The sequence below is a fragment of the Lathyrus oleraceus genome, chromosome 5 (assembly GCF_024323335.1).
Source record: "Lathyrus oleraceus cultivar Zhongwan6 chromosome 5, CAAS_Psat_ZW6_1.0, whole genome shotgun sequence".
NCBI classification, from domain to species: Eukaryota; Viridiplantae; Streptophyta; class Magnoliopsida; order Fabales; family Fabaceae; genus Lathyrus; species Lathyrus oleraceus.
The window spans coordinates 634,950,191-634,963,536 of NC_066583.1; the positions used below are offsets into that span (position 1 = coordinate 634,950,191).

The 13,346-nt window shown below is 34.2% G+C and overlaps 2 protein-coding genes across 2 annotated transcripts; both read right to left on the reverse strand.

Moving 5' to 3' along the window:
- Window positions 1-257: 257 nt before the first annotated feature.
- LOC127087443 (uncharacterized) lies at window positions 258-1,074 on the reverse strand. Its single transcript, XM_051028329.1, has one exon. The coding sequence runs from the start codon at window positions 961-963 to the stop codon at window positions 394-396; it is 570 nt and encodes a 189-aa protein (XP_050884286.1). The 5' UTR covers window positions 964-1,074; the 3' UTR covers window positions 258-393.
- Window positions 1,075-9,829: 8,755 nt separating this feature from the next.
- Window positions 9,830-10,801, reverse strand: LOC127082584 (FBD-associated F-box protein At1g66320-like). The gene has a single exon (XM_051022816.1). The coding sequence runs from the start codon at window positions 10,799-10,801 to the stop codon at window positions 9,830-9,832; it is 972 nt and encodes a 323-aa protein (XP_050878773.1).
- Between the last annotated feature and the right edge of the window lie 2,545 nt (window positions 10,802-13,346).

Here is a 13,346-nt window from a genome sequence, read left to right on the forward strand (position 1 = left end):
ATTATTATAACTCAAGACATTTTTCATATTAAAATAATTGGAAAAACAGTTTTTTAATCAATTTGAATAAAGAAAAAGAGAAAAAGAAGAGTGTGCGTGGGAGGAAAAAAAAGGAAAAGTTGAGAAAGGCAACAAAATTTGGGAGTGTCCGTCCAGCTGGTGGAATCATATTAGGACAGTGAAGTACAATCAACCAATTGTTTGTCATATACCTAAATATTTTCAAATCTCCATACTAAAATAATTAGGCAAAAAGATAACAGTTTAAATATATCAACTCTGGATTATCTATCATGAGAAAATAACCAAAAAGAAATTATGGTTACTTAACATTGATAACAAATGATTACTAATTATTAACTAAACAAGGTGTAGATTGAATTAATTAATCAATCAATCTTGCTTCCTCAGCTGGCTATAAAACCTTTTTATGAAATCTTCTGCAGCCTTATCAACCTTATTGTCCTTCTTGTCTTCATCTATCAAAGGGGATGATGAATCAGCTACTCCCAATTGCCTTACATTTGCTTGAGATGCTTCTGCAATTGCTTGATCATTGTTAAGCATCTCCAACATTGCCTTCATTGCATTCACAGTCGTCACCTCATCGTCATGTGCAGATGGCGCATTACTGCGAGTGAAGAAGTTGTTGTGATTGTGGTTGTGGGTGCGGTGACGCTTCCCTATTGAGAAAAAGTGGTTGGGAGTATTGCTACAGCGGAATTCGTACTCCCTTGAAGAAGTGAATTGGTGGGAGTGGCGGTTTGAGGTGGAGCCACCGTGGTGGGGATGGTGGGATATTAGATTGGCAATGGCTTTTCCGGTGAGCTTGCTGCGGCGTTTGAGTATCATGTTTAAGTTCATCATTAGTTTGCCCTTTGATATTCCTTTTCTCAGCATGAAGAAGGCAACACGTACAAGACTCCACACTTTCTTTGATATAACTGGTAGATTGTTTTCCATTTTTATAGAAGCTGTTTTTCTTTGAGAAAGAGAGATTGAGAGTGAGAGAGATATGAAGAAATGAATTTGATTTGAGGACAAGAGGGAGGAGGGAGAGGAGGTTATATATAGTTGGAGGAAAGCAAAAAGAAGGAAATAAAAAATGAATATTGAATAACATGTTTTGTAGTGCTTTATGTGTTAGAACATTATTGTGGGAGTGGCTATGCTTTTTGGAAAGGACAAGGGTGCTTTATCACTTTACTTGGTTGAATGAATCATATAGTTACCTATTCTTACGGCAAGTTTGGCGTCCGTAGGCATATGACATATATACTCACATTTTTAAAGACAATTTTGGTATGGAAAACTATTTTGTAAGACTATATCATCCGAGAACTTCAATAGTGATTTAATTGTCACTAAGAAATCCAGTGATTTGAGCACCTGATATCATTATACCATCATTGTACAAAATCATGTTATGGATTGGTATTTGCTTTAATAGACGAAGACACAAAATCATGTTATGGATTGGTATTTGCTTTAATAGACGAAGACAAGAAGGGCTCCCTAGGAGCATCTATGACACTTTGGATGCTAATACCTTCCCTTTATGTAACCAATCCCCTTATCTGCAATCTCTGGCATTTTATTAGTTTTGATTTGAAAATTTTTTATTTTGGGATTTTGTTCGTACTTTTCTCTTTTCCCTTAGAAACAATAAAAGTGCGGTAGCGACTCTGGTTTTATTGACGTCTAACTTATTCATAGCTTGATGATCATGAATTTACTGTCAAAATTGGTAAAGAAGCGTGACTCTTCCAAATTCTATATTTTTGGATACTCGCAAGATCGACTAGATTAATCTTAGGACATGTGCTTTAATTCTCTTCAAGTTTTATCGCTTATGAACATTTCGAAAATGCTCTTTTCGTTGAAAAATAATGTTGACATTTGTAAAGAAACACATAAATGTAAATGGTAATGTAAATAACTTCAAAGTAAATTTACAAAGAAAGTAGATAACAAAATTATAAATTATTTGATACAAAAGCATAAAATGGTGATCACACGTACATTGCACTCACTACGCCAAAAACTGGAATAGACAACGCACCTTAGAGGGCGCTTTATTAAAAAAGCGCACTCTAAAGTGAAGCGAAAAAATAAGGAGCGAACAACTGGAATAGACAGCGCACTTTAGAGGGCGCTTTTGTAATAAAGCGCCCTCTAAGGTGAAGCAAAAAAATAAGGAGGAGATAGAGGGACAACAATACAGGGCGCTTTTAAAAAAGCGCTCTATAAATCCATGTGCATTTCCAGTTTATAAAGCGCTTTTGGAAAGCCTTAGAGAGCGCTTTCATAAGCGCCCTCTTAGGCCCCCTTTAGAGGGCGCTTTTTTTCCACAAGCGCCCTCTAAGGTCCCCTTTAGTAAATATTAAAATTATAACATACTGCGCGTTTTGTTATTTCACTCTCTGTTATTTTCGTTCTTTTTCACGTTAGGGTTCTCACTGCTACGATTTTCGCTACTTCTAAGGCGTTCTCCTTCCACCTCTGTTAGATCTACGACGTTTCCTCCTTCTATTAATTCGTTGTTAGCTGTTCGATTTTGACACCATAGGTATTTTTCTAATCTTCATATTATCTGGTTTCTCTTCTGACGTTCGCTATTGTTCATTTTTGGTTTCATTTTTCTTGGTTCATACATTTATTGAGTATTCTCAACAATAATTATTGTGTTGCAATGCTAGCAATGGAGACTAGGCATTATGGGTTAAATTTCACCAACTGTTCCATTTGTTTCTCGATGTAGAAAAAGGAGGCAGCAATATCTAAAACACCTTCTACCAATCAAAGGTACACTATGCAGCTTATGAGTGTATTTATTCTAGCATACATAGCGTAGCTAGTAACTTAAGAAGTTTAGGTATGGATGTTATTTGATAGAGTAAATTAGAGTCGACTATTCTTCTGTTAGCTTTCAGTTAGACCATTATACAATTCTACATATATATTTTCTAGTCAATGTTTATCTTTTGTAAAAACTATATGATGATATATAGCTATGCTACAAATTAATGCATACCACTAATGCTTAATGCATGGTTCATACATTCTCATGCTATTGAAGTCAGAGATATCTGAAAATGTTGAGAAACTAACTCAATAAACCAAAATTGTTTTGGTTTTGGGTTGTTGTTGGAGACATGAATGCCCTGCACAGAGACTAACTCAATAAAGCGAAATTGTTTTGTCTCATCCCATTTTTGGTTTCTCTTCTGAAATTGTTTTTTGTTTATTCTAATTAATAATGGATAATACATGGGGTATCAGAATTCGTTAAGTTTGTCGTTGCGCACGCCGAAGACCCCAGTAGAATGATATGTCCTTGCTTGGGTTGTTGTTATGGGAAACGGGTTGACGTAGTTCAGTTGACATCGCATCTAATGAGGCATGGAATTGATCGAAGTTATACATGTTGGAATTTGCATGGTGAGAAAAGTAACGAGAATGTTGAACCGGGGGATAGTACGACCTATGCCTCAAACTATAGTGGCGCAGATACATACGATTGTGATCGAGTTGAAGAGATTGCAGAAGCACTTGAAGGAGATCTTAAGGATTGTCCCGAAATGTTTGAGAGGTTGGTAAGTGATGCAGAGAAACCTTTGTATGATGGTTGCACTAAATTCACAAGATTGTTTGCGGTATTAAAGTTGTACAACTTAAAGGCGGGCAATGGATGGTCGGATAAAAGTTTCACAGAGTTATTAGCCCTTTTGAAAGATATGCTTCCTGAGGATAATGTTCTTCCCAATCGAACATATGAGACCAAAAAGATGTTGTGCTCTATTGGCATGAGCTATGATAAGATACATGCATGTCCAAACGATTGCGTTTTGTTTCGAAATGAGTATGCATCGTTAAATGAGTGTCCTAAATGCGGTGTCTCGCGATATAAGAACAAGTTGTCTCCAGCAAAAGTCTTGTGGTATTTTACTGTTATTCCGAGATTTAGACGCATGTTTCGTAGTGAAACCGATTCAAGACACTTGACCTGGCATGCAGATGAAAGAATTATAGATGGAAAGTATCGACATCCGGCAGATTCACCACAGTGGTTGAAAATTGATAATGATTATCCTGAATTTGGAGAAGAATCAAGAAACCTTCGCTTGGCATTATCTACTGATGGAATGAACCCACACGGTATCCAGAGTATCTCACACAGTACATGGCCTGTGATTATTATGATTTATAACCTACCTCCATGGCTATGTATGAAGCATAAGTACATGATGTTGTCTATGTTGATTTCTGGACCTAAACAACCAGGGAATGACATAGACGTGTACTTGAAGCCCTTAATCGAAGATTTAAAGATTTTGTGGGAGACCGGTGTGGAGGTTTATGATGGATATAGGAAAGAAAGTTTCAACTTGAGGGCGATGTTGTTTGGCACAATTAATGATTTTCCAGCATACGGAAATCTATCAGGGTATAGCATAAAAGGTCAATGTGCGTGTCCTGCTTGTGAAGATAAAACAGATTGGATGTGCGTACCCTGTTGAACGTTATATGAAAATATTAAAAGGGTACGTGAAGAACCGAAGTCGACCAGAAGGTTGTATGGTTGAAAGATACATTGTTGAAGAAGCGATTGAGTTTTGTACTGAATATTTGTCTAATGTTCAGTCAATCGGACTCCCCAAGTCTCAGCTTGTCGAAAAGAAAGAAGGAAAAAATCTAATTGGAAATAAAATCGTGGCAGTATCAAGGGTCGAACGGGATCAAGTGCATTTGTATGTTCTGCACAATGAGAATGAGGTTGAGCCGTATGTTGAAATTCACAAGGATGTTCTCCGAGGTTTAAATCCCAATAGAAATGAAAATTGGATAGTACGAGAGCACAATCGATGTTTTATACCTTGGTTTAAGGATCATATTTATTCAAAGTATTATTCAGATCCCGCTTTAATAACAGAAAGGTTGAGATGCTTAGCATATGGTCCAAGTTTCCATGTTTTTTCTTATAGCGCATACGCGATTAATGGATACACATTTTATACCAAAGAACAAGATGATAAAAGTACTATGCAGAATAGTGGTGTCACCGTGATAGCTGAAGCAATGCACATATCAAGTGTGAAGGACTTAAACCCCAAATTTGCAAATCTGTCGTATTTTGGTGTTATCGAGCGCATTTGGGTGTTTGATTATGAGAAGTTTCAGATTCCTATATTTGGTTGCAAGTGGGTTGAAAATAATAACGGCATTCGAATGGATAAGTCAGGATTTTTGCAAGTGGATCTTAATAGGGTGGGATACAAAGATGAGTCTTTTATTCTAGCCTCTCAAGCTAGACAAGTGTTCTATGTCAATGATCCGAAAAGTACGAAATGGTCTATAGTTCTTTTTTCCAACAAAGTAATTGATGAAAACACTGGAGATCAAGGTGATATTGATGTTGAGATTGAATCGTTTACCAGAAATGATCAAGATGAGAATAATATATCAAATGATTCATATATTAGAAATGATCATAATGAGGGTATTTGGATCAATCCAACCGTCTGTGTTGTTAAGAGACATGTAGAACATATTCCAACCAAGAAAAGAAAGAGAACTTAGTGAAAAAGGTACAGGTCAAATGATTTTAATTGTTTTCTTTATTACAGGTAAAATGGCTTTTATTACAGCAAATCGAGTCAGTTGCATAAAAAAAAAGGTATAAACACAATTATATGATATTTATTCATAGAAAATGTTAATTCTTGATCTTATACTTCACCTAACTAATTTTATGATATTTTAGGTTCATGCTATTGATATTGAACAAAAAGAGGTTGTTGCTAAGAAGACTGTGGCTAGCAAAAAAAACATACATCTCAAAGATGCTTTTGCTACTTAGTTTTATTTCTTTTTAAGTTATGAATTGGCTGTATATTTAGAATCTTTAGAAGTTAAACGATTATATATCAGTGGATTGTTGTATATGTATGGATTGTTGTATATAAGGCTTGTTGAATGCAATGTGTGAAAAAGAGCTTCAAATTATACAGTTTTAGGTGTACTGCTTCAATATACAGGTTGTCTAAAATTAAAAAAAAAAATAGCGCTTTTTAAAAAAAAAAATTTAATAACCACCCACTTTAGAGGGCGCTTTCCAAAATAAGCGCCCTCTAAACCCTTTAACTTTCCACTTTAGAGGGCGCTTTCCAGTAAAAGCGCCCTCTAAACCCTTAAAATTTCCACTTTAGAGGGCGCTTTCCAGTAAAAGTGCCCTCTAAACCCTTAAAAGTTTCCACTTTAGAGGGCGCTTTCTTTAAAAAGCGCCCTCTAAAGTGGCCCTTAAAGGGCTTAAAGAGCCACTTTAGAGAGCGCTTTCACCAGGAAAAAAAGCGCTCTCTTTACCTATGCCAGCGCCAGATTAGAGGGCGCTTTAAAGCGCTGTTATAGGCCAAAAAAAGCGTCCTCTTTTCCCTTATTTGGCGTAGTGACTCAAGAACTCGTTTCTCAATAACACAAATACTTTGAGTAATATGTGAGTTTTTGTATAAAATGGAACACGCGAATCCTAATCACTAAGACTCTTATTTATAATCAATCGAAAATAACGATAACGAACGATCTCTTCTCCAAAAGATGACACGTTCTCGCTTGCATGGACTTCGCTACTCATTATTTTCTACGTGTCTTCTCAAGAAACAAATTAGGCAAAAAAAAACGGCTATGACACTTAATCACGCTCGCCGAACGCGACTCCAAACGGACAACTTCGTCGAAAAGTGAATCTGAATCCAAGAATATTTCTAAGTCTCAGACCAAACCTTCTTCAACAAAAGTCTTCTTGGACTATGCCTTCTCAACTCTTCGTCGAAAACAATATATCCTTTTCCAACGTCGAAATTCAAAACTCGGCTGAGAGAAAATAAACACCAAGCTCCGTCGTTCACCACCGCATGCTTCTCGCATGTGTGTGTTTCTTCCATCATGATTTTGCCATGTATCTTCACTTTTTTTTATACTTTTTGTACGGATTACAAATCGAAAATTGCTCATTAGACTAGGTTTGGACATTTTAAAAGCAAGAAAGGGATAAGAAAGAGGTAGAAGAAAACAAAATAAATATCATATTCGGATAGTTTTATCCTGATGCACCCTTATTATAACACGCATCACACTTTCCCTCCCCATTCAATAACTTCAAAGAAGAAAAAAGAGAAAATATACCATTTAGCCAAAATCACAATCTTTGCATGAGAAGTGTACCATTTAGTTATTAAAACATGTAATATCGAACAGTATTCCATAAAAGGATAAGATGTAAATGTGTATAGTAAACTAAAATCAACCTATGAATCAATAAACTATAGTAAATGTGACACTTTTTGTTGTTGGTAGGATATAAAGTTGAGCTGGCACAACCATTGGGTGAATAGGATTTAATCTTTTCTTTTTCAAACTAAAACACACAGGCTAATGTATGTTCTGATGTAAATGGTTAAATGAGTTAGTTGCTTAAATGGAGTTAATTGAATAAAGTTAATCTTTTATTTTAAAATATGGATGCAATGTGTTTGAAGGATGTTGGAGTTGTATGTGTACAAATGATTTTGCTGATGTATTATGATGCTTTCTCCATTGGTGCATGGATGACCTTGTGCTTGGTATTGGCTTTGGCAAGACATGCTTAGGGTGGATTTTGGCAAGGCATGATATCAATGATAAGGGGAAGCTTTGAAGAAATGATGCACCACTAGGAGAAGACTTGTGCAAAAAATAGTAGGACCAAAAATTCAATAGTTGACCAAAGTCAACCGTAGGTAAAAAATGTATTTTTTTTATGTAATGATTTGTAATGTAATTGTATATTTATCAATGAAATGACTTTTTGGATGAATGTGAGTAGATGAGTTAAAGGTTATAAGCCAGATGCAAAGTGAAAATGGTAGGGCATATTTTGGGGCATGACATGGATAAGATTCCTTCATCCGGCTCTCCAGCTCCCAAGTCATACTACCTGCAGCAGGTTCTCTCCAAACAACCTTTACAAGAACAATCTCTTTTCCACGTAGTTGCTTCACTTTTATATCCTCAATTTGAATGAGTGATGTCTCAATAGTCAAATTATCCTGAACTTTCACATTATCCATCTGAATTACGTGAAACAAATCATGAATATGCTTTCGGAGTTGTGACACATGGAAAATATCATGTAGGTTCGAGAGAGATGGGACAAAGTCACGCGGTAGGCAACAACTCCAATCCTCTGAGTAATCTAATTTGGTCCAATGAAGCGAGGAGTAAGCTTCTTAGACTTTAGAGCACGACTAACACCAGTCAAATGAGTGACTCTCAGAAAAACATGATCACCTTCTTGAAACTCAAGATCCTTCCTTCGCTTGTCGTGATAATTTTTCTACCTAATTTGAGATGCCTTCATCTTTTCTTAGATCATTTTGACTTTCTTAATCGTCTACTGTACAATCTCAGGTCCAAGTACATCACTCTCTCCAGAATCATACCAACATAAGGGGGTCATACACCTTCTACCATATAAAGCCTTAAAAGGTGTCATGCCGATACTAAAATGATAATTGTTAATGTATGTGAACTCAATCTGTGGTAAGTAACTATCCCAAGCACCGTCATGCTCCAAGACACAAGACCTCAACAAATCCTCCAGAGACTGGATAGTCCTCTCAGTCTGACCATCGATATGTAGAGGATAGGAAGAACTCAACCTCAGTCTAGTACCCAGAGCTTCTTGTAAGCTCTCCCAAAATCTGGAAGTCAACTCGGATCTCTGTCGGAAACTATACTCGACGGAATGCCATGTAGCTTCTAAATAGTACTAATGCATATCTCAGCGAACCTCTATAATGAGAAACTTATCTTAATCTGTATTAAATGAGTCAATTTAGTCTGTCTATCAACAACTATTTTCCATACACGACTCCGTTCTTAGCCGCAACCTATAGGGGGGCCAAAACTCCGTTGGGAGGAAATAAACATGAAGCTCCACCGCTCACCACGACATACTTCTGGCATGCGTGCGTTTCTTCCATCATGATTGGGCCATGTATCTTCATTTTTTTTTACTTTTTGTACGGATTTAAAATGGGAAATTGCTTATTAGACTAGGTTTGGATATTTTAAAAGTAAGAAAGGGATAAGAAAGAGGTAGAAGAAAACAAAATAAATATCACATTCAGATAGTTTTATCCTGATGCACCCTTATTATAACACGCATCACATTTTCCCTCCCCATTCAATAACTTCGAAGAAGAAGAAAAAAGAGAAAATATACCATTTAGCCAAAATCACAATCTTTGCATGAGAAGTGTACCATTTAGTTATTAAAACATGTAATATCGAACAGTATTCCATAAAAGGATAAGATGCAAATGTGTATAGTAAACTAAAATCAATCTATGAATCAATAAACTATAGCAAATGTGTCACTTTTTGTTGTTGGTAGGATATAAAGTTGAGCTGGCAAAACCATTGGGTGAATAATATTTAATCTTTTCTTTTGGAAACTCAAACAAACAAGCAAATTTTTTTTATAAATTTTAATTGATGAATTATGCTTCAAGATTGACAACCTATATAGCAATTATAACAATCAACTAACATAGATGGGTTTTGAATTACTCACCTATAAATGACACATGATTAGTTGTAATTTTTTATAGTTAAGAAATAATTTCATTCAAATAAACTGAGTACAAGGGGTACTCAAACCCACATACAACAATGATGTTGTAACCTCCACTAGCTCCTAAAACAATTTAAAGGAGAAAAAAACGAATCATAGAAACTACAATTAAACTGATTTTTCCAAGACATAAATTTGATAGACAAAAAACAATTTTCAAAATTCAAAACTGACATAATCTTTAATTTGACGATTTTCCTCTCTTACGGCTGCATTCCAAAAAACCTTCAATAACTTTGGTGTTGTTGTAGTATGACCACTGTATTTGTGTTTTACAGAAGCATTCAAAAAAATCTCCAATAACTTTGGTGCCATAACAGAAAATTTCCTAGTGATGACACCACTATATTCAAAAGACGAGAGATTCTTAGCATCAATATATATCATATACGGAGCTGATATCTCAGAGCCGCAATCAATCATGTTCAAACGACGCAACTTTGAAGTAGTAATGTATATTTCAGTCATAAAGATACAGCGACAGTTAACAATTTTCAAATGAACCAATGTTGGAGTAATTATTTTAAAATAATAACATAACTCGCAGTTATCAAGTGTGAAGTCTGCGAGATGGATGCAGTTGGATAACAGGCTCTCAAGTAGATCCTGTTTCACAACGATTTGTTGCAACACAAGAGTTGTGAGATTCTTCAATCCAGAGAAATCCATAGATGCTACTAAGAGGCAGTTCTCTAGGTGCAGATAGGTTAGAGAATCAGTGTTAGATAAGAGAGTAAAGGGAAATCTATAAGGCTTAAATTCCAAATTTAAATTAGTATGATTAGTTTGATGTGAGAATAATAGTTGAATATGTTTAACACCCTTAGCAATCCCTTCAGAAATCAATCTATCAATCACATCCCTGTGTTCATCACCCAATGGAAATTTTACTCGAATTGAACTGATTGTAGCGTGTTGATAATGAAGCATGAACTGATCCAATCTTGCTGTAAATTGAGATTTGTCTGTTGCCAGTGTGTTATAGAGATCAAAATTGAGGTGTGTTGTTGATGAAAATCTCCATTCGTGAAGCCAGTGCTTGGACAATAGGGAAGTTTTGACACGATCCTTAAAAGATAACTTGGAAAAGATAAAGGATAAAATAGAATAAGGCAAGTCACTGTCCATTGTTGCTGCTGCAATCTATAAAGAACACACAATCAGAATTAGGATATATTCTAAGATTTGAAGTAGAAGCTAGAAAAAATGTTAGGTTTACAGGAAACAATATCAACAATAGATTTTGGAGAAGAAGCGGAAGGTGAAAAGCTTGATTTGAGAAGTTTCTTATTTAGGGCAAAATATCAGGTTCCCTATTATTACTAGGGATTCATCTTTGAAATCTCGCGTGCCCAATCTTATAGGTAGTTTTCGTTAAAACTGCATCATGAGAGATTCAAGAACAAAATAAATCTATTTCATATTTTGTAGAATTATATTTTCTTTTTGTGAAACTAGTTTTTCAAGCTTAAATAGTCTTGTTAACCAAATGTTACAAAAGATAGAAATTAAATAAAGTAATGTTTAAGTTTTCAAAAATTAAATACATACATTCTAGGAGATTATTTATAAAATAGACCCAACTCATCTCGTCAGTCACGCAGATATTTGGATTGATCTTTTAAATAATTAAAAATTAAAAATATAGTTTTTTTTGATAAAATTAATAAATAAAAAATAGTTTGGGAAAAATATCTCAAAAAAAATATAATAAATAAAAATGAAAGTACAAAAGTATTGGGTGTAAACTTGACCCATCAACCAAATAATATCACTAGATCATTAATACAACATAGATGTGATATTTTGGATCGAAGTCTATTAAAATATGCAGAAATGAAAAATGTGCGTGTTATAATCGAACCTTATTCTTTGATAGAATTATATTAGTTATAAAAACTTCGTCCAGAGATTGGAATGAGAAGTTTTTTGTAAAAGGGAAAGTTTTTTGAGAAGTTATAAAAGCTTCATTATTATTATTATAACTAAAGTTTCATCTTTGAAATTCTTTTTTTTTTTCAAATCTGGCATGCTCTATGAATATCAAATATTCTATATTTTATAATTCGAATTTTATAATTCAATTAGATAAGGTTAGTTTTCGTAAAAAACGAATGAGAGATTCAAGGAGAAGATAAATTTATTTTATATTTTATAGAATTATATGTTCTTTTTGTGAAACTAGTTTTTCATGCTTTAAATAGTCTTGTTAACTAATGTTAGAAAAGATAGAAATTAAATAAAATAATGTTTAATTTTTCAAAATATTAAATACATATATTCTAGGAGATTATTTATACAGTAGAATTGTTAAAATAGACGCAACTCATCGGATTGGCCATGCAGACTTTTGGATTGATCTTTTGAATAATTAAAAATAAAAATTACTGTTTTTTTTTAATATAGTGGGGGCATATGCCCCCATAGTGGTATATGTCCCTCCATCCCTGATCCAAAGGAAATGTTATGAATAATATTTAATATAGATGTCAGTTTAATAATTTAATAATTTAATGTACTTTAATTCTATGATTAAATGTAATCAAAATAAATGATGAACGATGAATGTTAGGGTTTAAATCGTGTGTCTTTTCGTTAATAATCGATGAACGATGAAAGATGAATGTTAGGGTTTAAATCGTCTAGTTTCGTTTCTCAATGGAAAAATGGTAACTAAAGAGACAAGCTAGTTAGCTGTGTTATTTGACAAACGAATAAAGGATATCACCACTGTCAGTTACCTCAACCGTTGTGATATATAATTTACTTAATGAAATTTTAAAAAGAAGCGCTAGTTTTTAACCTTTTAAAAACTTTAAAACAAAATGAAAAATCTATGATTACGGTTGATTTGAACAACCGTAATGATTCATATTTATTTTTTATTTAAAAATAAATCTAAAAGAAAGACGCGACTAAAATGTTAAAGAAATTAATTATTCGTTGGCGCTGAGATTTGAACCCATGAAAGTTTGATTATATCACCACCGTTGGACTAACTAACGTGGTAATATGTTAATAATTTTAATTAAAAAATAAAATAAAATATTGGCGCATGAGTTTAGAGATGTCACCATGGTCCTTCAAAGGACCGTGGTAAAATGGGTGTTGTTGTATATACTTTTTGTAGTAGTGCGTGCTTAAAATACACAGCGAAAAATAACATATTTCCCTTAAGTTGATCCTTACGAATGAACATGATCAGTGATAGAATGATTATCTTTTGTGACGATTAACCATTGATGCATAATCTAGAGAAATGATCCTGCCTCTAATTAGTCAATAAGAAAATAGTCCCTTTAATAAAAATTATAGTTGTTATGAATGAAGAATTTGAGGGATAATGTGCGACTTGAGTTTCACAAATCGGGTTTTATCAAGTCATAAATACTTCAGCATAATGGTTTTGTTTATAAAACCGCTTGTATGGGCTGCAACTTGAACAAGTCCATTTAGCATCATACCTTACTATTTTCGCATTCCACTTAAGTACATCGTGTCATGCAAGATGGATTTATTCCATCTAGCTCACTCATGTCCCTCAATATAATTTTTAGAGTACCCATCAAGCATATTTATGATCATCCTATTACAATCAATGTTTTTACTCCATATTTATGATTCATAGTGGTTTCATGTCAAATGGAGTTATACACCCTTATCACTATGACAA